Source organism: Pituophis catenifer, unplaced genomic scaffold (assembly GCF_029215685.1).
Source record: "Pituophis catenifer annectens isolate HBS135680 unplaced genomic scaffold, rPitCat1.0.hap2 SCAF_1, whole genome shotgun sequence".
NCBI lineage: Eukaryota > Metazoa > Chordata > Lepidosauria > Squamata > Colubridae > Pituophis > Pituophis catenifer.
The window spans coordinates 242,409,165-242,431,321 of NW_027256881.1; the positions used below are offsets into that span (position 1 = coordinate 242,409,165).

At 42.7% G+C, this 22,157-nt stretch overlaps 1 protein-coding gene across 6 annotated transcripts in view; it reads right to left on the bottom strand.

Moving 5' to 3' along the window:
• Positions 1 to 22,157, bottom strand: part of PPP6R3 (protein phosphatase 6 regulatory subunit 3) — an 89,704-nt gene that overhangs the window by 30,935 nt on the left and 36,612 nt on the right. For 5 of the 6 annotated variants that reach the window (XM_070932355.1, XM_070932365.1, XM_070932383.1 and 2 more), the window contains 6 exons: positions 15,149 to 15,335; positions 14,405 to 14,542; positions 13,451 to 13,516; positions 13,062 to 13,174; positions 11,361 to 11,474; positions 10,488 to 10,617 (listed from right to left, as the gene is read on the bottom strand). In XM_070932355.1, coding sequence (XP_070788456.1) covers positions 10,488 to 10,617; positions 11,361 to 11,474; positions 13,062 to 13,174; positions 13,451 to 13,516; positions 14,405 to 14,542; positions 15,149 to 15,335 — 748 coding nt within the window. The remainder of the gene's footprint in view (positions 1 to 10,487; positions 10,618 to 11,360; positions 11,475 to 13,061; positions 13,175 to 13,450; positions 13,517 to 14,404; positions 14,543 to 15,148; positions 15,336 to 22,157) is intronic. The other variant, XM_070932392.1, reaches the window with a different exon arrangement.

A 22,157-nucleotide genomic window follows, 5' to 3' on the forward strand; every position in this document is an offset into this window, starting at 1 on the left:
AGAAATATCTCCACAAGCCATTTGACTATGCTATTTCAAACAACTGTGTAAGTCATGGGTGTCCAACCTTTTGTCTTGCTTGAGCCTCAATGAGTGAAGAGGAATTATCTTGGGCCGCATATAAACTATATAATATCCCAGGTAGTTAATGTATATAAATGTGGTTCAAAATCAAAGAATAATGTTAAAAGTTTTCAATCTTGTGGTGCCGCATCACTATCGTGTTTCCCTAAAACTAAGACCTCTCCGGATAATAATCCCAATTGGTTTTTTCAGCGCATGCGATAAAATAAGCCCCCCACCAAATAACTAGAGGAATGGTGTATTTCAAGACATGGGAAAGATTCTATTTATGGATAGAAAAGAAATACGAATAAAAGTTGATAGATAAATGATATAGATAATAGAAAGTTAAATGAGGAATAAGATAAAAAAGAAATAGAAACTCAGATGACACCAGAGTAAATGGAAAAGCGGGGGGGGGGAAGAGGATTATAAATATAAATGTACAATTATGAAATGATAGATTGGGTAAAATGGGAAAAAAATTGAAAAGAAAGTATATATTATTAGAAAATTGGAGTTGCTCGGATACCAAATAAGGGAAATATTGCAGGAGAAAGAAAGAAAAGAGGAGGAGAGGGAGAGAGAGGAGGGAGGGAGGGGAAAGAAAGAAGAAGAAAGATTGTTGTGAAGAGAGAGAAAAGAAAGGGTAGAAGAGCAACCCCAAATGTAATTAAAATGTCTTATTTTTATACTTTCATTAGAAAAAAAAGTGTATACATATACATATACATATACATATACATATACATATACATATACATATACATATACATATATACATACACACACACACACACACACACACACACACACACACACACACGATTAATTGTGGATAAGAGAATATTTACAATATGTGTATAAGAAATAAAAATAAATAAATAATAATAAATATAAATATTCTGGTATAATAAATTGTTATGGTCATAAAACAAGGCACCTACATGACTGGAAGTAATTTTCTGGCCTTTTTCACAGTACTCATTAAGTGCTGCAATTGCTAAGCAAACCATTCATTTGAAGAGTGTTTTTTCCAGAAACCAGAAAATACATCACAAATGATGGTCACATGCTCATACAATACTGCATAAGGTCATAAAACTGACTGACATGTGGTTACATAATCCCCAGGAAGGAGCATTTCTGACCAGTCAAACTTGTAGTGTCTGTTTCCTGATCTAGCTACCTTGAAGGATTAACAGATTCCTCCATAATAATGAAAGATATCAAAATAAGGGGCATCAGAACTCTTACTCTTTAATAATTTTTCATGCAGAAATAGACATGTTGTCCCCAACAACATTAGAAGCATAAAAATTAGGATTGAAGAAGCTGTACAGTACTTCACCAGCTGATAAACCAATTCATAATCTGAGATAACTGCTGAATTTCCAGGCCAAGAACTACATTACTAAACAACAGCAATAGCACTCAGACTTATATACCCCTTCACGGTGCTTTATAGCTCTCTCTAAGTTGTTTACAGAATCAGCATATTGCCTCCAACAATCTGGGTCCTCATTTTACCGACCTTGGAAGGATGGAAGGCTGAATCAACCTAGAGCCAGTCAGGATCGAACTCCTGGCAGTCAGCAGAGTTAGCCTGCAATACTGCATTCCAACCACTGCGCCACCACGGCTTACAAATCAACTCAAGGATATAAATCTTCAGGATAGGTCTTTCAGAAAGCTCATTTATCAAATGATTTCCTCAGTGCTATTGGTAATGTGGTCTGGTGTGTGTATGTAAGTGTGCCTTCAAGTTAGATGTTTACTCCTGGCAACTGGGTGGCCAAGCCCCTGCAAGTTTCGGACAATGTTTTTTGAAACTGATTTGCCACTGCCTACTTCCTAGGGCTGAGAGAGGGTGACTGACCCAAGATTCCCCAGCTGGCTTTGTGCCTAAGACAGGACTAGAACTCCCAGTCTTATGTTTGTAGCCTAGTGTCTTAACCACTATATCAAATTGGCTCCCAATGTGGCACAGAGCTGTGAATTTCTTGTAAGAGACAAAAAGTTCAAATGCACATGAGAAAACACAAACATGTCTCTTGGAAATTTCTGAAAAATGGCAAAAGCTTTGGAAAACCATGGAGCTATAAGAATCTTGGGACTGGTGGCTCAAAGAGTTAGTTCTCAAAGAGTGGCTTACAAATGGGATAAGCAATTGCAGCAACACTTGACAATGCTACAGGAATCTAAAACATAACCTTCCCCAAGATAAAAACAAAAAACAAACTGCCTGTCCACTTTTATCTGTTTGTGCCAACTAACCAAAGATTTTGGATCTAGCTCTGCTATTGTTTTCCCTTTCCTCACTAGTCCATTGGCCACAATATCATTAGAGTTAAGGGTAAAACCTAATATTAAAACCCACAAATAGAACTAATTCTATTGATGCAGTTGAGAAAAAATCTGGTAAGACTAATATTTATTTTGAGCTTATGACTATCCAGACTGTGACTATAAATTATTCCATCAATCTAGCATTTTACCTGTAGAAATCACAGGCAAAACCTAAATATAAGCAAGATTTATATATTTGTGATGGCAAGGTAATTAAACAGAGCGAGCCATAATAATTAATTTTTGACTTGTTCAGTCATGTTTTGCCCTATTCCAGCTAACACAATTCCTCCATTCTGCATTCCATGAAATGTAACCAGTCTGAATGAGGCAATGGAGCAGAGAAGTAAAAGAATTTTGCATTTCCTTTTCCTTCCATATCTTCCTAGCTACAGTCACACTAAGTGAAGGAATACTTACTTATTTATTTATTTTGGACATTTTTTGATCCTGTTGGATTTCCAAAACAAAGTGTAAATAAAATATTTAAAAATACTTAATATTTATTAATATTTAATATTTGTTGTGAAAAAACAAGTAAAACTGACAAAAACGATTTGGGATGGGAGCAGCCCTTACCCTGTTCCTCTAGCCATTCTTCACTTTCAAACTAGTTTTAAATTTCAACACCCCGTTATGGAACTTAATGGTGCCAGTACCTGAGTTAGGCAGATCTTTCAAATACCAGAAAGGAAGATAGCACAAATGGAAGGAGGAAGGTGAAATTTATTTATTTATTTATAAAATTTATATTCCTGCTTACTCGTGCATGGTGACTTCAAGGCAACTTACAGGACATAAAAACACAACATAAAAGAAATAAAAATAATAAATAATAAAAATAATAAAAAAATAACCCCCTCACCCCACACTGGGGACAACACACATTCATACTAGCACTTAATGGATTCCATCCCGCTCTGGGTTCCTCAGGCCTGCTGGCAGAATGTCTTCAGGGCCTTCCAAAAGAGTGTTGGGGGGGCAGTCTAATTTCCGGAGGAGCCACCACAGAGAAGGTCCTTCTTCTGGGTCCCGCCAGATGTATTGCTTTAGGGTACAGGACCCACAACATTCCTTGCCTCCCCGCTCTAGTGGGTTGGGTAGATGTGACCAGCAAGACACGGTCCCTCAGATAACCCGGTCCTAAATGGAATCAATCCTCAACTAGTTTCTTCCAGCTGTTCTCTCCCATGCTTGGAAGACTTGAGGATCTCTCAGGGGAGTCAAGGAAAGTGAGTGTTGGTCTTACCTGACACGCTTTTTCTTGATGTATTGCCAGAGAATCCAAAGTGTGGGTAATGCTCCGCCTTCTTCCTTTTGGAGACTGAATTTGTTGAGCTTTCTGCCATGCCTCTCCTGGCTGACTCCCAGGTTTGATGAAGACGTAGCAGATAATTTGAAATTTCTCTAATCTTGTTGTCCTCTCCTGTACTCTGGACCAGACGGTCACCAGGGCGGGATTGGATTCTCTGGCAGTACATCAAGAAGAAGCATGTCAGGTAAGACCAATGCTCATTCTCCGATGTACTGCCTTGGGAATCCAAAGTGTGGGACATACCAAAGACATCATGTCCTAAGGGTGGGGCACGTTCTGGTCCTGAGTCCCCCTGTCTGTGTGTACTTTCTGGAGGACCCGTCTATCAAAGGCCGCCTCAGCTGAAAGTAATGCGTCCAGCTTATAATGTCTGATGAACGGGATGGTGAGGACCAAGTTGTTGCCCTGCATACCTCCTCTACAGAGGCCTGCGTCGCCCAGGCGCCTGTTGTGGCAGCACTTCTGGTAGAATGTGCGGTCACTTGTTGGGGCACTGGTAGAGCCTGTATTTCATAGGCCTTGGCGATGCAGGTCAGAATCCACCGTCCCACTGTTGTTGCAGTGACCTTACTACCTAACGTAGAAGTTTGCAATGATATAAACAAACAGTGACTCCGTTCTTCTCAGAGGAGCTGTTATATATAAATGCGAAGTAACCTTCTGACATCCAAGATATGCCACTTCCTTTCTAGTTCATGTTTTGGGTTTGGACAGAAGTCCGGCAATATGATTTCCTGTGCCCTGTGGAAACGGGAATTAACCTTGAGTAAAAATGAAGGGTCCAGTCATAGTACTACCCTGTCTGTATGGAATATACACAGATTCTCCCTTACAGAAAGAGCTGCCAGTTCTGAGATTCGTTGCGCCGAAATAATCGCCACGAGGAAAACTACTTTGCATGTCAGGTATCACAGGCTCGAAGGGGCTCAAGGAGATAGCCTGCAGGACCTTGGATAGGTCCCAGGTGGGGTACCTGTGTACCACCGGTGGCTTTAAATTGATTGCTCCCTTAATGAAGCTGCACACCATGGGATGATGTGCTAGGGATTCTAGGTCCCCACATGACAACACCGATGCTAGTGCTGCTACCTCCCTGTGTATGGTGCTTGGGAACAGTCCCTTGTCCAGTCCGTCCTGAAGGAACTCCAGGATTTGACCCACCGTTACTGAGGTTGGATCAATGTCGCCCTTGGAACACCAGCTACAAAAGGTCTTCCAAGTTGAATCGTATATCCTATTAGCTGAAGGCCTCCTGGATGCCTGGATTGTCATGATGACTCTGGGGAATAACTTGTTCTGTGTCAGGGCTTCCCACTCAAATACCAGATTGTCAGCTTTAATCATTGTGGCTCCGGATGAATCAGAGCCCTCTGGCTGAGGAATAACCTTTCTTGCAGGATCCTCCATGGTCTGGCTATCGATAGACTGACCAGATCTGCAAACCACGGCCTCCTGGGCCAGTGAGGGGCTACGAGTAATACTTCCCCCTTCTCTTCCAGCCTTCCTGATCACCTTCAGGATCACGGGAAGGGGGGGAAGACGTAATAAGAGGTCCTTCAACCATGGGATGTGGAGTGTATTAGCCCCCTCCACTCCCGCTGTTGCGAACCTGGAGTAAAATCTCGGCAGCTGGCTGTTTGATGGTGTGGCAAACAGGTCCAGTACCGGAGTCCTGAACCGCTCTGTTATTTCCCTGAACAGATCTGGATGCAGGCACCACTCCACGTGATCGATTGTAGTCCTGCTGAGCCAATCTGCCTGGACATTCGTTGTTCCTGAGATGTGCTCCGCTCTGATGGAGAGAAGGTGCTTCTCTGCCTAAAGGCCCAACTGATCTGCCCCTCACATGAGAGCCCTGGAATGCGTGCCCCCCTGACGGCTGATATGGGCCTTCGTGGCTACATTGTCTGTCATGATGAGTATGTGATTACCCACTATCCTGTCCCGAAACTCTCTCAGGGCCAGGCAAACTGCCCTGAGTTCTAGGCAGTTGATATTGTTTGCTAGGTTCTTCTGTGACCACTGCCCTTGTGCCATCTGTTCCTGAAAGTGGGTGCCCCAGCCGAAGAAGCTGGTGTCTGTTGTGATGGTTAGTTGATCGGCCTCCTTGAAGGCACAACCCTTGTCCATTGCCTGGGACGTCCAGCAATGGAAGGACTCCAACACCTTGTGGGTGACTCGAACCTTGGTGTTTGAATTGCTTTCTCCAGACCACTGGTAGGGTAGGAGAAACCACTGTAGGGTTCTTGCGTGTAGGCAAGCCCAGGGAACTATCACAATGCACAACACCATCTTGCCTAGGAGCTTTGAAAGAATGGCTAGTGGAACCCGGCGGTCCACCCGAATCTGATTTACTAATGACCTTATGTTTACCTGTCGCTCCTGTGACAGGTAGACCTCACATAGTGTAGTGTCTATGATCGCCCCTAGATGAGGCAAATGGTTGGAAGGAATCAGATGACTCTTCCCGTAATTGACTGAAAACCTGTGATCCTGCAGAATCCGGATCGTGACTTGTAGGTCCTCTGATGCCCGATAGTGGGAAGATGATTGGATTAGAATGTCATCCAGCTAACATTGGATTCGTATTGGTAGTGCCCTGATGTGGCCCGTGAGTGCTGCCAGGACCTTGGTGAACACCCTGGGTGCTGAGGACAGCCCGAACGGTAAGGCTTTGTATTGGTAATGGTGCCCCACGTAACAGAATCTGAGGAACCGACACTGCAATGATAGTATGGGAACGTGGAGGTACGCCTCCATCAGGTCTATAGTTGCTAAGAAGTCGTCCTCTCGGATGCACGCCAGGATGGGCTGGAAGGATTGCATTTTGAACCTCTTGTAAATGAGGTACTTAACTTTTTCAGGTCAAGAATTGCTCTGAACCCCCCCCCCCCCGAGGTCTTGTGTTCCGCTGAGACCAACTGCATGGCCTGAATGTCCAACAGGTGTTGAATTGCAGTCTCTATGAGGTCCCTCTTTGTGTTGTCCCCTGGTATGGGACAGCGTATGAAGAATCTTGGAGGTTTGGAAAGAAATTTGAGCCTGAAGCCTAGCTTCACTGTACTTAGGACCCACGTGTCTGACGTGGTTGGCTCGCAAACAGTGCTAGGTGGCCGCCAATGGGAGATTCTGTCCTGGGGTCACTTGTAGCTCCGGAAGGGGCACCCTCCAGAGCCACGAAAGGGTGTCTTGGCCTGGAACTGCTGTTTGGTTCTGTCTCGGAATTCGGCTCTATCTGTTTGTTCGTCAGTTTCCTGAGGAAACCTCCTTTGGAAGTAGCCTTGACTCGCCTCTGCTGGCTGAAAGGAGGAATTACACACGAGGTGATGGTTGCCAGTCCACCCGCCTGTGCAAGGATGGCAGGATCTTTCTCCTGTCCTTGGTCTCTACCAGGATGGGTTCCATGGCTTTTCAGAACAGCTTGCCACTCGTGAATGGTGCAGAGGCTAGCCTCCATTTCAATTTGGCATCTGTCTGCCAGTTGCGAAGCCACAACATTCGCCTGTCCGTCACCGTTGAGGTCATTGCCCTGAACACGAATTGGGCTGTGTTCAAGGTGGCATCCGCCAAGAATTCCGTTGCTGCTATCAGCTTTGTGATGTCCTGTTGGAGGAGCTGGTTGTCAGCTGGAATCCTGCTTTGCATCTGTCACAGCCAGGCTAAGAAGGTCCTGTTGAAAAGTGAGGCAGTCATGGCCGATTTGATCACCCAGGCCGCTGCCTGACGAACCCTGCGAAGGGCCAACTCTGACCTCCTATCCTCTGGCCTCAGATTATCTGCTGTGTCCTGGGAAACTAGGTTAGCAGAATTCAAGGCTGCAATTGGCCCATCTACTGATGGCAGTTGCAGCTTCTCTGCAAAGTCTGAGGTTATATTGTAATTTTTTTTGTCATTCCCATTTGGGTTAGGATATGTTCCTGGTTGGGAGTTCATTGTTTTTTGACTACATCCCAAAACAATTGTGTCGAGGGAATCTCTTCACTTTGAGCCACCGGTTGTGCAAACAGTAGCACATTTGGATCTGGTGGGCCCTGTGAATTCTTTTAATCCTTAAAGTCATTTCCCATGTTAGCTGTGGCCTTGATCTTAAACAGAAGTGGCTTAAAAAGGGAGGGGCAAAACAGCCCCGTGAATGCCGGTGGATCAGGAGCCGATCCCTCATCTTCTGAAAGGCTCCATTCTTTCTGGTCCTCCTCTCGTGAAATGCCATCTCTGCTCTGTAGTGATGGGGTGGGGAAGTTAGATTCCCTAAAATTCCTCTGAGCTTGGTGGGCCAAGCGTTGGCTATGCTCCAGGTCTGAGTCTGATGCCATAGTGTTTCTGATTTCCCTGTTGCAAGGATGTGACTAGTCTTTGTGTTAGGGATATCAATAATTGCATTTGCTCAGCAATCTCTGAGCTTTGACCCTTCCCAGAGCGTAAATCAGCCGTTGTGGGAGTAAAGGTTGCCTTGGAGCCATATGCTTCCTCTTTAAATCCCATTTATTCCCTGCTGACAGATTGTCTGGCTGAGGGAACTGATCTATGGAGCCCTCTGGAGACCAGTTTGGGTGGCTGGATTGACTCTCATCCTCAGCTGTCTCTGAATGTCCTGGGGAATGGATGACTTCCTTGGTCCCAGGGAACTCTGCTAGCTCTCTCCATTCTGCCTGTCTTTTTGCCTTTGTAATCTCCCTTTCCAAGGCCTTTTCTCTCCTGAGGGTGTCACACTCCTCAGCCTTAGAGATCTTTCTCTTTGCAGTTAATTTCCCGCTATCATTTTTTTGAAGCTGCAAGGCTTCTTTGTTCTATTTGGGAATGTCCTGCCTCCCCCCCTTTTCCCCACTCACGAGTCATCTCATGGCCATCTAATGCAGCAATATTCTCCATCCTTTGATGTGCTATCATTGTTTCTTTCACCTGTTCCTCCTCCAACTCAATATATAACAAAAAGTTATAAAAATTTTTTATTATATTTTCTTCCGTTCTTGTGATTATCCTATCTAACTCAGTCTTCTCGATATAGAAAAGACTGTAACTTAGCATCTTTTTTATATCTTGTACTTATCTGCATATACATATACCAATCTATCTCAATCCCGTTCTTCCAGTTCTTGTTTCTCTTTTAATTCCCCCTTATCTGTTAACAAGTCCTTGTATCTAACAATATTTCCAAAATTAAAAACATTTGGGTGTATTAAAGCTTCCATCATTGATAACCATATTGGTATTTTCACATAGTATTTATCTCTAACCTTTTCCCAAACCAATAGCAATGTATTTCTTATATAATGTCTATGAAAATATGTATGTATCTTATTTCTACCATATCACAAAAAGGCATGCCAACCCAATTGCAGATCATGCCCTTCCAATGTTAACAACTTTATATTTCTTAGTTCAATCCATTCTTTTAACCATGTCAATGTTGCTGCTTGATAATATAATCCCCAATTTGGTAAACCAAATCCCCCTCGCAACCTCGTATCTTGTAATAATTTCAAACTTATAGATGGCATATGCCACCGGAGAAGTTAGCAAAAATGTTCAAAGATAAATCAGCGAAATGTTGGAAATGTCACCAACTACCAGGATCTTATTATCATATGTGGTGGACATGCCCTGAAGCAAAAAAATATTGGAATAAAATTAAAATCTGGCTGGAAGAAATGATACAAATACGTATTGAATTCAAACCAGAGTTGTTTCTATTGGGTATCCTACCTGACAAAATTAAAAAGGAATATATTTATTTGATTATACATGTAATAACAGCTGCAAGAATTATTTATGCTCAAAATTGGAAATTAGAGAAAATACCTTCGGAAGATGAAGAAATAAGAAAGATCTTAGATTGCGCTGAAATGAATCGGTTAACTTTATTGATTAAAAATAGGGAAGAATCAGAATACTTTAAAATATGAAATTATTTTTATTCTTGGTTGCAAAAGAGATATAAATGATTAATTTTATAAATATGTATAAAAAACCTGATAGTAAGAATATGATTATAGTAATGAATTTGTATAGTGGTTTTGAAGACGACAAAGACAGAAGAAACTGTTGGAATAAGAAGAATAAAATGAACTGAAGAATTCAACACCGAGATGTCATAGGGGAGGGCTGATTGATGTTTTAAATGTTTGTTTAAAAAAAAAAACTTTATTAAAAAAAAAGAATCCAAAGTAACCTTAGTTGTTAAAGAAAAACAAATCTTATCTGAATTGCTCAACTAACACGTCTCTCTAGATGCAAGACTAAATCAAATCTGGGAGTCAACCAGGAGAGGCGTGAATGAAAGCTCAACAGATTCAGTCTCCAAAGGGAAGAAGGTGGAGCATTACCCCCAGTTTGGATTCTCAAGGCAGTACATCGGAGAAGGAATAGCTACAAGCCATGATTCTTTACAAAAACATAACATTTCATTGCCCCCCCCACTAGTAGTTTCACCTGTACCTCCTCAACCTGCTTAAATTCACAGCCCTAAAACAAAATCTAAGGAAAACAAACATTGACTAGCTACCCAGGTAATACATACTCAGATCTGCTGGATAAGTTCCAAGGAAACCTGAGCTTTCGTTATATGAGCAAAGCTAAAATACCACCAGTAATCTGAATCAGGATTATGTTGATGTATATAGCCTTACTGAAAGCTAAGCCAAGATGTCAACCTACAGACAGGAATTCACTTTCAGATTAAGCAAGATGGCACATATATTCTTGCTCCAGAAGTCACAAAACTGAATCAATCTATTTTCACCCAGTTGGGTGTTTTTCTTACTTTGGGGGGTTCCAGGAGCAATTCGTGGAAAGATGAAAGTCGTGCTTTTATGGCTTCTAATACACTTTTATTGACCGAGTATGTTGAGTGGCTCATACCTGGAGGGCAAATCTCTATGTGACCTTCAAATCTGTAACACATATATAAAAAGATGTTTCCCTATTAATACAGTAAGCAAGGCTACTGAAAAATTATGTTTGCTACCAGCAGCACTATCAAGCATGAGCTTTTTCAATTACAAATTCAAATAATCTTTTCATCTTCAGAAAACAACTGCTCACCACAACATAAGAACCATTCAACCTTTTCTAGAGTCCAAAGCAATATTTTCAGACAATGAAGTGAGCTCAAAGCTTTGTTGCGTTATATAAAAGGTTTTTGTTGCATTATATAAAGGGTCTATTGGCTATTCCAAATAGTAGGTTAACGCTTAATATAATTCATATTTGCAGCAATGTATTACTCCCTTGATTAATTCAGTTACATCGTCATGGAAGAAGTATACATAAATATTCGTTTGAAAATATGTATGGCAGCCTGCGTATAACAGGCTCACTACCATAAAGCATTGCTATATTATGAACAAGAAATCTGTGGCTGTATTCAAAATAACTGGCTCAGTACCAGGATGAACAGAAGATCTGTTATCATTATCAATGCAAACTTCAGATTTTACTTGTTCATTCGCTTTTGATACCTGGAATTGAACAAATCAGATAAGAATTATCAGAAAAATATTGATTCAGAATGTTTCTGTGTACATAAAGAGTATAGCATTATATCTAAGGAGTGATAAGCAAATATAGCCATAATCTAATAGTTACTAAAAAATTAAGAGTATCATTAGAATAGAAAGATAAAAAATTAACTTACGTTGGCCGTCTTGTTTCCAGTAAAGTCAGTAATATCTGAATTGCACTGACTATTGCAGATTCATTTTTCTCTTTATTAAAAATATTTGATAGCAGCTGTTCTATAATTTCTTGTCTATAATAAAAAGATAATGCTTGAAATATACCTTTTATTACGTAGATAATTTCAAAGAAAACCTTTGCAGTTTATTTTAAAAAGTCCTTTATACAAAGTCTAGACAATTATTTTTGCTTTAAATCTAATTCTTAGTTGCAGAAGAAAGTTGTGTAAAACTGGATTCTTACTTTTGTGGTATAAATAGTCCTCGACTTATGACCACTACTGGGACTAGGACTTCCATTGATAAGTGAGGTGGTGGTTAAGTGAGTTGCATCCAATATTCTGACCTTTTTTGCTGCACGCGGTGCAGTTGTAAACTGAATCATACAATTGTTAAGTGAATCTAGCTTCCTCCATTGACTTGTCCTAGCTTGTCAGAAGTCAGCTAGGAAAGTCACAAATGGTATTCATGTCAGCTTGGGGGGTGGAGGGGGTGTTGCAGCCATCCAAAATACATGTCAGTTGCCAAGTATCAGAATTTTGAACATGAGAATGCTGAGATGGTTCTAAGTGCGAAGACAGGTAAGTCACTTTTTTCAATGCCATGGTAACTTTGAATGATCACTAAACAAATGGTTGTAAGTTGAGGACTACCTGTACATTGATATATAAACAAAACAATCTAAGCTTATATTAAGTGTGTGTCCAGGCAACCAAATCCTTCTTCTACATGTCTAAATGTATCACAAATTCTTACTTTCTTGTAAAGGTTAACCTTCCTATTTAATACTTTTTTTGAATAAAATCTCTGGATTAATCTATAATCTATTATTATAAATATTACTATTATACATAAAATGTGTGAGTCACCTATTTAAAAAAGTACATTGTTATAAATACAAAGGCTGAGGTCACTAAGTCATGTTTTGGCATTTTATTTTTATTTAATGTGGCTGTCTATCTTAGGCAAATAACTGAGTGGCTCACAAAATATATAAAATATATAACAAAATATAAAAAATGAGGCACCTTATACGTATTCTTCAGTGACAAATTCACCTATGTCAGGTTTCACTAACAAGCTGCCCCTAATCCCTGTGGGTTTATATAGCCTTTCAGAAGGCCATGGGATCAGGACCACATGGATGGGAGGATGCTATTCCAATGCAAAATGTACATCTCATGGTTTCCACAAGATGCTACTGTTTCCTTGACAGGAACAGGGAAGTGGGCTTGGGGAGTATGCCACTTTGCTCCATCTGGTGGGGTAGATAAAACAACTGGAGACAATGGTTCCAACAAGTAATCTGGCCCTGTGTCACATAGGGTTTTAAAGGTAATAACTAGCGCCATGATTTGCATCCCGAAGCATAATGGAAAGCAGTGGAGCTAAGGCAGCAAGACATTACATAATTGAATGAACCAACTCCATGTTATCATGTGTTTTTTCTAAGCAGTTCTGGAGCGGGAATATCATATTTGCTATTTAGAGCTCTAAATATTTTGTTTTTATTTATTTACTGCTTGCTACAGCTTATACGGACACTACTACCATTATTAATATCTCTACCTTTCCTAATAGAAGGAATACATTTAAACTTTCAAAATCTATAGATAACATACTTATTTTAAAAGTAAAGTAATATTTTTACACCAACCTACTTTTCTAGTGTTGCAAGCAGTGGATCTGGTTCAGAACTGTTTTGTACTTGTAGCATCTGGTCTCTACTCAAGCGTATAATTTCACAAAGTGACTGGGATGCATTTGACTGTCTCTGAAGAACAAGAGAGAATTTATAAAGGAAAAAGAAAGCTAAACAATTTTATTTGCTAATTAATACCAGAAACAATTTAACAGTTTTACTATTTTCTAGAAGGCACAATTACAGTAAGTGGATTAAGATTTTTCCTCAGTCCTGTAACTGCAGAACCCATTATTTTAATGTAATGTTATAATTAAGTATATAATGAAGAAAATTTAAACTTTGTAAGCAGAATAGAAGTAAATTAGTATATAAAATGAAATATGAATTATAAAATAGATTTCTTACATCTTCATCTTGAGACGGATGGACAATTTCCACAAGCCGCTGAATAATTTTCTCTTCATTTAACCACTGTGGAAACATATGGCAATCTTTTTTTTTAAAAAAAATCACCTTCCAGAATTAAGACTAAATATAATTATTACATAATTCACCCACTGGTGCTATTTAATACTAAAGTGCGTTCTCAGAAATTCCAAGATATTCAAAATTTGCAGAAAGGAAATTACAAGTACTATCAGTGAGTATAACATGCTATGTATTTACTTTGTTATACAATGACATCATGAAAATAGCTCATTCTCATGCACCCTTGAAACAAGATAATAAATTATTCAAGAAATAAATAACTATTCTCACTTAATATAGCAAAAAGGTTTTTAAAGGGAAACTTGGATATCAAAAAGAAATAAAAACAAGGGTAAAATACACAGGATTTGGAGAGATGTATAAGAGATGAAAAAACCCACATAGATGGGGGTCAGAAGAAAACATTTAGCATGAGCTGAAATAACTAAAGAAGGGGAAATTATTCAAAGGCCTATGAAAGAGGTAATAAGAACAGACTGTTTAAATAAATTTAAGCTGGTTATATGGCGTTTTCTCATATAACCAGCACTTTCCAAAGTCTTCAATTGGAGAGATCAACAGTATTGCCTTCTTTACAACAGCAATTCTTAGGAGAACCCTACGCGCCTTTTGACATTTTTATATATAACCTAATTTTAAATTTGCACAATTTATTCCAAACTCCATAAAGAGTAAATGTAGCATCATCAGTTGATTCTTTTCTCTTCCTTGCATTTCTTTTTGCTTTGTTTGCTACTATAAATCATAAAGAGTTTGAAGAATTTGAAACAGTAACTGTTGTTAACTGTTGTTAAGTTTATAATAAATTTATTATGAATAATAAATGTATTATTCATATATGGATTTTGAAATAGGAGAATTACGACTTACATTTAATACTTCTTGCCTTGGCTGCGGAGGTTCTATGCATGTCAGTAGCCTGAGTAGTAAGTCCATAATAGCAGAGGTTCCTATGTGCTTTATTATGAGATCTACAAAATCATGCTTTTTCTTTAAGAAATCCACAATCTGGAAAAATATGAACAAGTATTAATAAAATGTTCTAAAACATTTTGAATCCAACAAAGCATAAGAAGATGATTCTGAAGAAATTGCTGGTATCAATTGATAAATTGTTGAATTTGCTGAACAAGTTCATTCCTAACATTGAATATATCATGATGTTTGTTTGCTTTTTACTAAATACTGTTGTGCGGTATCTTGTACGTACCCCAAATGTGAAATTTATTTTTTTCTAGTCCCCATGCTCCGTTTTTTTCTCGGCAGGGAGAACATTTAAAATAAAGCACTAGATTACAGACACTTGGTGTTTTGTTTTTTTGTATTTTTGGAATTATATTCCATTACTATAAGTAGTTTATGAGACTTATGAGTTTATGAGATTGGCAGGTTTTTCAAGTTGAAAAATATAACATGATTAATTCTGTATCCATATACGTATATACGTGGATCATTCAAGTCTATTAGGTACAAAACAGTGCTTAGACTGAAAAAAACGGTTCCTATTTATTCAGTTAAATCAATACAATTCTATCAAGCATATAAATACAGAAATATATCTCCACATGGTAGAAAAACAGACTCTCAAACATGAAGATTCAAAAAAGCAAATACCTGTTCTGGTTTTCTGCTAATAAGAATACTCAGCACCTTGCTGAAGAAACTGGCCAATAATGGATTTAGAGGTGGCTCATTTAGAAGAAAACTGTACAGTTTTATTAGTAATGATTCCTCTTCACCCAGTCTATCATTGATCTGTGAAACATCGGAAGTAAGCAGCTCACAAGATATATTTGGGTATCTAAAAGAAAATAGTTGAGGTTTTATTTTACTAGAATTACAAAACCATAAATTTTAAAAAAAGACATGCATTATAATTTTGCAACCTGTTAAATTCTGAATTAACCCAGCCATCTTTCACAATCTGTGCAGGTTTCATAGGACTTCCATTTGAGAATAGCATTTCAATGAAGCTACTTTATAGATGGTTCTTCAATTGATTAATGTATACAATAGACATTATTTGTACGAACAATATAAACTTCCCTATGTGGCATTCATGCACCATGGCAGAGGAATGGAACAAGCACAAGACAGAGCCGCTTAGAGGTACATCTCCGGTAGGCAAAAACCAGCAATGGGAACCACAGCAGGCTGTAAGGCTTACAGGAACCAAGTGAGAAGTCCTTTGGCGAGCTGTTATGAGATGTAGCAAGAAGCACTCCCATGAGCAATCAGGAATGCCAATTTGAAAATAAGCTCAAGGCACAACAGAAAAAATCTCTTTTGATTACTGTTCCACAGGCCATGGAGCTCACAAAAACCTCCATAAACAAGTTTCAATTTTTACAATTAGGATCCAAATGGTCATTGGGTGTGACATACAATAGTAGCCCGCTTGTCAGGAGCAAACAACTAGATCTACACATGTAGAGTTAAAATTAACTATTTTGTTGTTCTCTGTCTAGTACACAGGAATCTCCCCAGATTGACAGCAACATCCAGATAAAGCTGTAGCCCTATTTGTGTTTACGTAGCAAGTCCAGGCTGATTACTTGCTTGAGCCTTTCTCCCAACAGGGATGATTGCTCTCCAATGCAGCCACAAATATAGTTGGAAAAAATATATACCAGTCACTTCTGAAAAATTAGGAAATAGAGAGTTATGCACTTCTGGAAGAAGCAACAACAAAAAGTTGTTGAAGATCTGATTGTATGAGTTATAGAAGTTCACATGCAGGTTATCTCACTTAAAGTATTACTAAAATTCTACAAAGTTGCCTATACAGAGAGATGTGTATTCAGCTGATGCAGAATACAGCAGCTGGGTTACTGAGTGGGGCATGGACCCTACAAGTTAGTCCTCTGTTGAAGCAAATGCACCAATTGCCAATCATTTGTTAAGCAGTTCAAAGTTTTGATTTTGATACATATGGTTCTAAACTATAAGGGGCGTTGGTCCTACCTGACATGCTCCTTCTCGTTGTGTGGAGACAGCAGCCAGTGGGTAGCACTTGCCCAATCAGCTGAAGGACTGAGTCAGCCAATAATGTTAAAGCCTGCCCTTGTTGCCGGGCAGGTCCAGCTTTTGATGAAGGACTATAATGGCAGACTCGGCGTGTGGTTAGGCAGAAAGGAAAGGCTCAAGAAGGAAGACAACAAAAAAGGACCAGACAGGCAAAGGGAGGGTCTGGCTGCTGTCTCCACACAACGAGAAGGAGCGTGTCAGGTAGGACCAACACCCCTTCTCCATTGTTTGGTGGAGACAGCAGCCAGTGTGGGACATACCCCAGTTCACTGTCCCCAAGTCTGGGAGGGGCCAGGCTTGTCCGAAACCACGTCACTGGTCACAACCTGCTGCAACACCTGACGACCAAAGGCGGCCTCCGCCGAAGCAAATTTGTCCAGCTTATAGTGCCGTATGAATGGTTCAGGAGAAGTCCATGTAGCCGCACGGCAAATTTCCAACAAAGGAGCTTGAGTAGCCCAGGCCGCCGACGTGGCCGCGCTATGTGTGGAATGGGCCGTCACCCGGGGAGGTCGCGGTAGAGAACGAAGGTCATAAGCTGAAGCGATGGTCTGTCGAATCCAGCGGCCTATAGTCGAAGAAGTCACCTTGAGACCCAATGAGACTGGAAGGAAGGAGACAAATAACGCCTCAGACCTGCGAGTGGCAGCAGTCCGCTTGATGTAAATTCGTAACGCCCGCTGGACGTCCAGTGTGTGCCAATGGCGCTCACGAGGATGCGAAGGTCCTGGACAGGAATTTGGTAGAATAAGTTCCTGTGAGCGATGGAAAACGGAGTTAACCTTCGGAACGAAGGTAGGATCCAATCGGAGGACAACACGGTCCGTGTGGAACACACAGAGGTCAGCTCGTATGGACAATACGGCGAGCCGAGGTCACAGCCACCAAGAAGGCAACCTTGCAAGACAGCAACCGCAGAGAAGCCGTCCTCAGCGGTTCATACGGAGGACCCATGAGGGATTCGAGAACCAACGGAAGGTCCCAGGTAGGGTAACGATGCAGGACCGGAGGAGAAAGGTTCGTAGCGCCCCGAAGAAAACATCTAATCAAAGGATGTTGAGCCAGAGATGACAGTGAACCGCAGGTAAGTACAGAAGAAATGGCAGCCACCTGGCAACGTAATGTGTTAGGGGCAAGGCCATCAGAGAGACCCCGTTGTAGAAAGACAAGAATGTCCATAATAGAGGGTTGGAGAACATTCACACCAGCCCGGTCACCCCATGAACAGAAAGACCGCCAAGTCGCAGAGTATATTCTGTCAGTGGAGGAACGTCTTGACGCCTGAATCGTCTGAATCACGTCCTCTGGAGCCAGAGCACTCCTCAGGGAGAGCCGCTCAATCTCCAGGTGGTCAGGCTGAGCCAAGGAAGGTGCGGGTGGCTCAGTGCCCCTTGCGTCAGAGCGTCCGCCTCGAAGGGAATGCGCCAGGAGGGAGCGACAGAGAGGGAGACCAAGTCCGCAAACCATGCTCTGCGCGGCCAATGAGGGGCCAAGAGAATCACCTCCGCCCGTTCGTCCAGAATCCTGCGGATGACTCTGGGAAGTAAGGAAGTTGGAGGGAAAGCATACAAAAGACCGTCCGGCCATGGAGTCCGAAGTGCATCGATGGCTTCCGCCTGAGGTTCCGGGTACCGGGCAAAGAAACGGGGCAACTGAGCATTGACATGCATCGCAAATAGGTCCACAACTGGGGCCCCGAACCGATGAACCAGGTGTCGAAAGATCTTGGGGTGAAGACGCCACTCCGCATTGTCCACCTCCTGACAGCTCAGCCAATCTGCCTGGGTGTTGGCGACACCGGAAATGTGCTCCGCACGGAGAGACTCGAGATGGCGTTCCGCCCAGAGGCCGAGTTTCATGGTCAGAGACAGCAGGGCCTTGGATCTGGTGCCGCCCAACTTGTTGAGATGTGCCTTGGCTGTCACATTGTCCGTCAGTACAAGTACATGGGACCCTGAAACAAGGTGGCGAAACGCTCGGAGAGCCAGGAAGACAGCTTGCAGTTCCAACCAGTTGATTGTACGAAGAGAGTCCGTTGCACTCCAAATCCCCTGGGCTAGTTGGCCTTGGCAATGGGCACCCCAGCCCCGGAGTTACCACCACCCGCTGGGGTTCTAGAAAGAGACAGCCTGCCGATATCGCCGGGGATCGCCACCACCCGAGTGACCTGAGAACTGAGGAGGGAACAGGAACCGGCCTGGTTGACGTGCCCTTGCCCAATTTCTGTAAAGGCAAGAGAAACCATTGAAGTTCCCGGGAGTGGAGCTGAGCCCAGGGAACAATGGCAATGGCCGAAATCATCTTTCCCAATAACTGAGAAAGGAGATAAGGAGAACTAGACCTACAGCCCTCAATCTTAGTTACCAAGTCCCGTAAACTATTCTGGCGGTCAGGGGAAAGAAACACCCTATCCTGCACAGAATCAATTAGGGCCCCTAAATGAACTAAAGAAGTGGAGGGAACAAGGTTGCTCTTTTCTAGATTAACAGAAAAGCCATGGGCAGCTAACGTCTCCAGAGTTAACTTAATATCCGACACAGCATGGCGAGCAGAAGAGGACAATACCAAGATGTCATCTAAATAACATAAAAGTCTAACAGACTGAACCCGGAGGGAAGCAGCCAAAGCCGCCAATACCTTTGTAAAGGTACGGGGGGCAGACGAGAGCCCAAAGGGTAACGCCCTATACTGATAATGAACCCCCCCGTAACAAAACCTAAAATATTTTCTATGAGAAGGGAGAATAGGGATATGCAAGTAGGCTTCAGTCAGGTCGATTGAAGAAAGGAGATCGCCCCTCCTAACACCGTCAAGGATGGATTTCAACGATTGCATCTTAAATTTACGGTATACAACATACCGATTTAACTGTTTTAGGTCCAGAATGGGTCTCCACCCCCCCAAGGACTTAGGGACCAGGAAAACCCTGGAATAGAACCCCAACCCAACCTGTTCAGGAGGGATAGCCCTGATGGAAAGAAGATGCCGTACCGCTGCGTCCATATGCACTCTCTTCTCAGGATTACGAGAAATTGGACAGCAAACAAAGGTAGTCGGGGGAAGGGAAAGAAATTCGATGGCTAAACCAGATTTTAAGGTAGCCAAGACCCAATTATCAGAAGTAGACTCCTCCCACATGGCGACAAAAAGGGCTAGTCTGCCGCCAATGGGGGGAGTCGCGATGCAATCAGCGCCGGCGCCGGTAGGAACGACCTCCTCCCCCTCGAAAGGGCCTCCTGGATACAAAGGGTTTCCCCCGAGAGGACCTATCTAAGGCACCCCGCTGCCTGCCCAAGCTATTGTAAGGCCTAGAGGAAAAAGAGGAAGAAGAGCCCGCACCATCAGCACCTCGGAACTGAGAACGAGGGGTATAAGGAGCAAACCGAGACTCTCCCCGTCTAAAGACCGCTGCCAACACTTTCTTATCTCTGGTTTCGGTGAGGAACGGCTCCAAGGCATCACCAAAAAGACGGGACCCCCCAAATGGAACCGAAGCCAGACGCCACTTATGGCGGGCGTCAGCTTGCCAGTGACGGAGCCAGACAAGTCGATGAGCAGCGACCGTGGAAGCCATCGCCTTGGAAGCGAAGCGAGCAGCGCTCAATGTGGAGTCTGCCAAGAACTGCAAGGCTGCGACAATTTTATTTAAATCTTGCCGGATCCGTGGGTCCTCCGGAGACAATTTCTCTTGAAGCTGGCGCAGCCAAAGTAAAGTAGTATGGTTGAAGAACGAGGCGGAGGAAGCCGCCCTAATAGCCCAAGCAGAACTTTGATGTGCTCGCTGAAGGACCAAGTCCGAACGACGTTCATCCGGACGAAGACCTTCATCCGGATCACCCGGAACGTTGGCGTTGGGCAGGAGGGCGGCAATAGGGGCGTCAACAGATGGCACCTGAAGAAGAGAGTCTAACTCGCTAGCCACTTGAAAGTTCTTGCAGTCGTTGGAAGAAAGCGACGGAACCGAACCCGGAGAAGACCACTGGCGTTTCACCACATCGACAAACAGAGGAGGAGTCGGGATGGAGGTAACAGGTCTGGCCGGCTCAGCAAACATGGGATCCAAAGCCTCGGAGGCTGGAGCTGGATCTACCGCTGGTGAGGACAAGCGAGCAGTGTTAACGGCCTTAAATAATAAGGACTTAAATAAGGCTTGTGGAAAAAGTCCAGTGAAAGCTGGTTGATCTTGAGGTAAGTTTTCGTCGTCAGATAAAACAGAGTCACAATAGTCCACATCAGTCAAGGCCGAGGGATGGCTTGAGTGGGAACAAATAGGAGAATCAGGAGCCCGAAGCCGGGGTTCCTCAGCAACCGGTCGTTCCGGGGAAGCGGATGAAGTTGAACGCACCGATTCTGGGCGACTGCGAGAATGCTCTCATGCAGCTAAAGACCTCTGCACAGCAGTTTCGATAAGAAGCTGGAATTGCTCAAGTTGAAGATGTTGACAGGAAACCACCACTATCGGAGAAGAATTTGCAGAAGCAGAAACAACAGGATGCACAATCTCTGGAAGAGGGGCCACCGAAGTAGAAGGAGCAGAAGTACCCCACAAATCCGAAGTCGAAATGGTCACCGGACAATCCCTCAATGACAACTGATCCGGCGTATCAGGCCTAGAAGGAGACTCAACAGGCAGATTGTCAGCTACTGGAGTGGGAACCACCCTCTTCGCAGCAATATCAGTGCTCGCTTTTTCGCAGAGCTTTTGTAAGACTCTGTCTCTGTGTTTCTCAGATTTAGATGTCCCACTGTGCTTGTGGCCTTTATGATGGGGTTGATGAGGCTCAGCCGATGGCAAAGAGTCACTGGAAATCACAAGTTCCTCGGGTCTATCCTGAGAGCCAGAATGATACTGGACTTGAGCAGCAGTACTGGCCGAACGGCCATGTTTAGATTTTGCCAGTGCTTTTGGCATAGCTGCAGTGTGTCAAGGAAGAGCCTCAATTAAGACTAGGGGGGGCACGAAAAACTCCACCAATTATCCCCACCAATTACTGTCAATACAGTAATTCAACAAAGGGAGCGTTAAAGAACTCCACATGTATCACACTGTAATAGGCAGTGGGGGCGTAAACAACCCCTCAAATAAATTTCTGTCCGGAGATTGGAAAGGCTGAGGATAGGGGGCGCAAACGCTCCACAATAATTGTCCAAATGTCAGTTCATAGGAAGGATGGCACAGCTCCAGTCAAAGGCCAATGTATAATTCACCAAAATGGCCGCCGCCGCAATTATCAATGGCAAAATGGCGGGCGGCTCAAGCGAGGCACAGGAAATCCCTGCAGTAACTGAGGTGGCAGGAATGGAACAAGGAGAAGCCCAGCTAGTAGATTGCAAGCATTAGATAGTTCCTGTCAAATGAGGCGTCCCACTTTGAAGAACAGAAGCAGAGTTAAATGAGGCTTCCCAGGTTGATTGACAGGTGCAAGCAGGCAAAGGTCAGTAACAAGCCTCGCAGCAGCAAAGAAACGGCAGAGACTGTAGCAAAGCAGGTGAAGCAGGCCTCCCAGGTCCAAAACGCCCCTCTCAGCCAAATATAGAGATTCCGGCAGTAAACGGCAGTAAACGGCGAAACGGAGGTTTTCAATTAACTCCCATG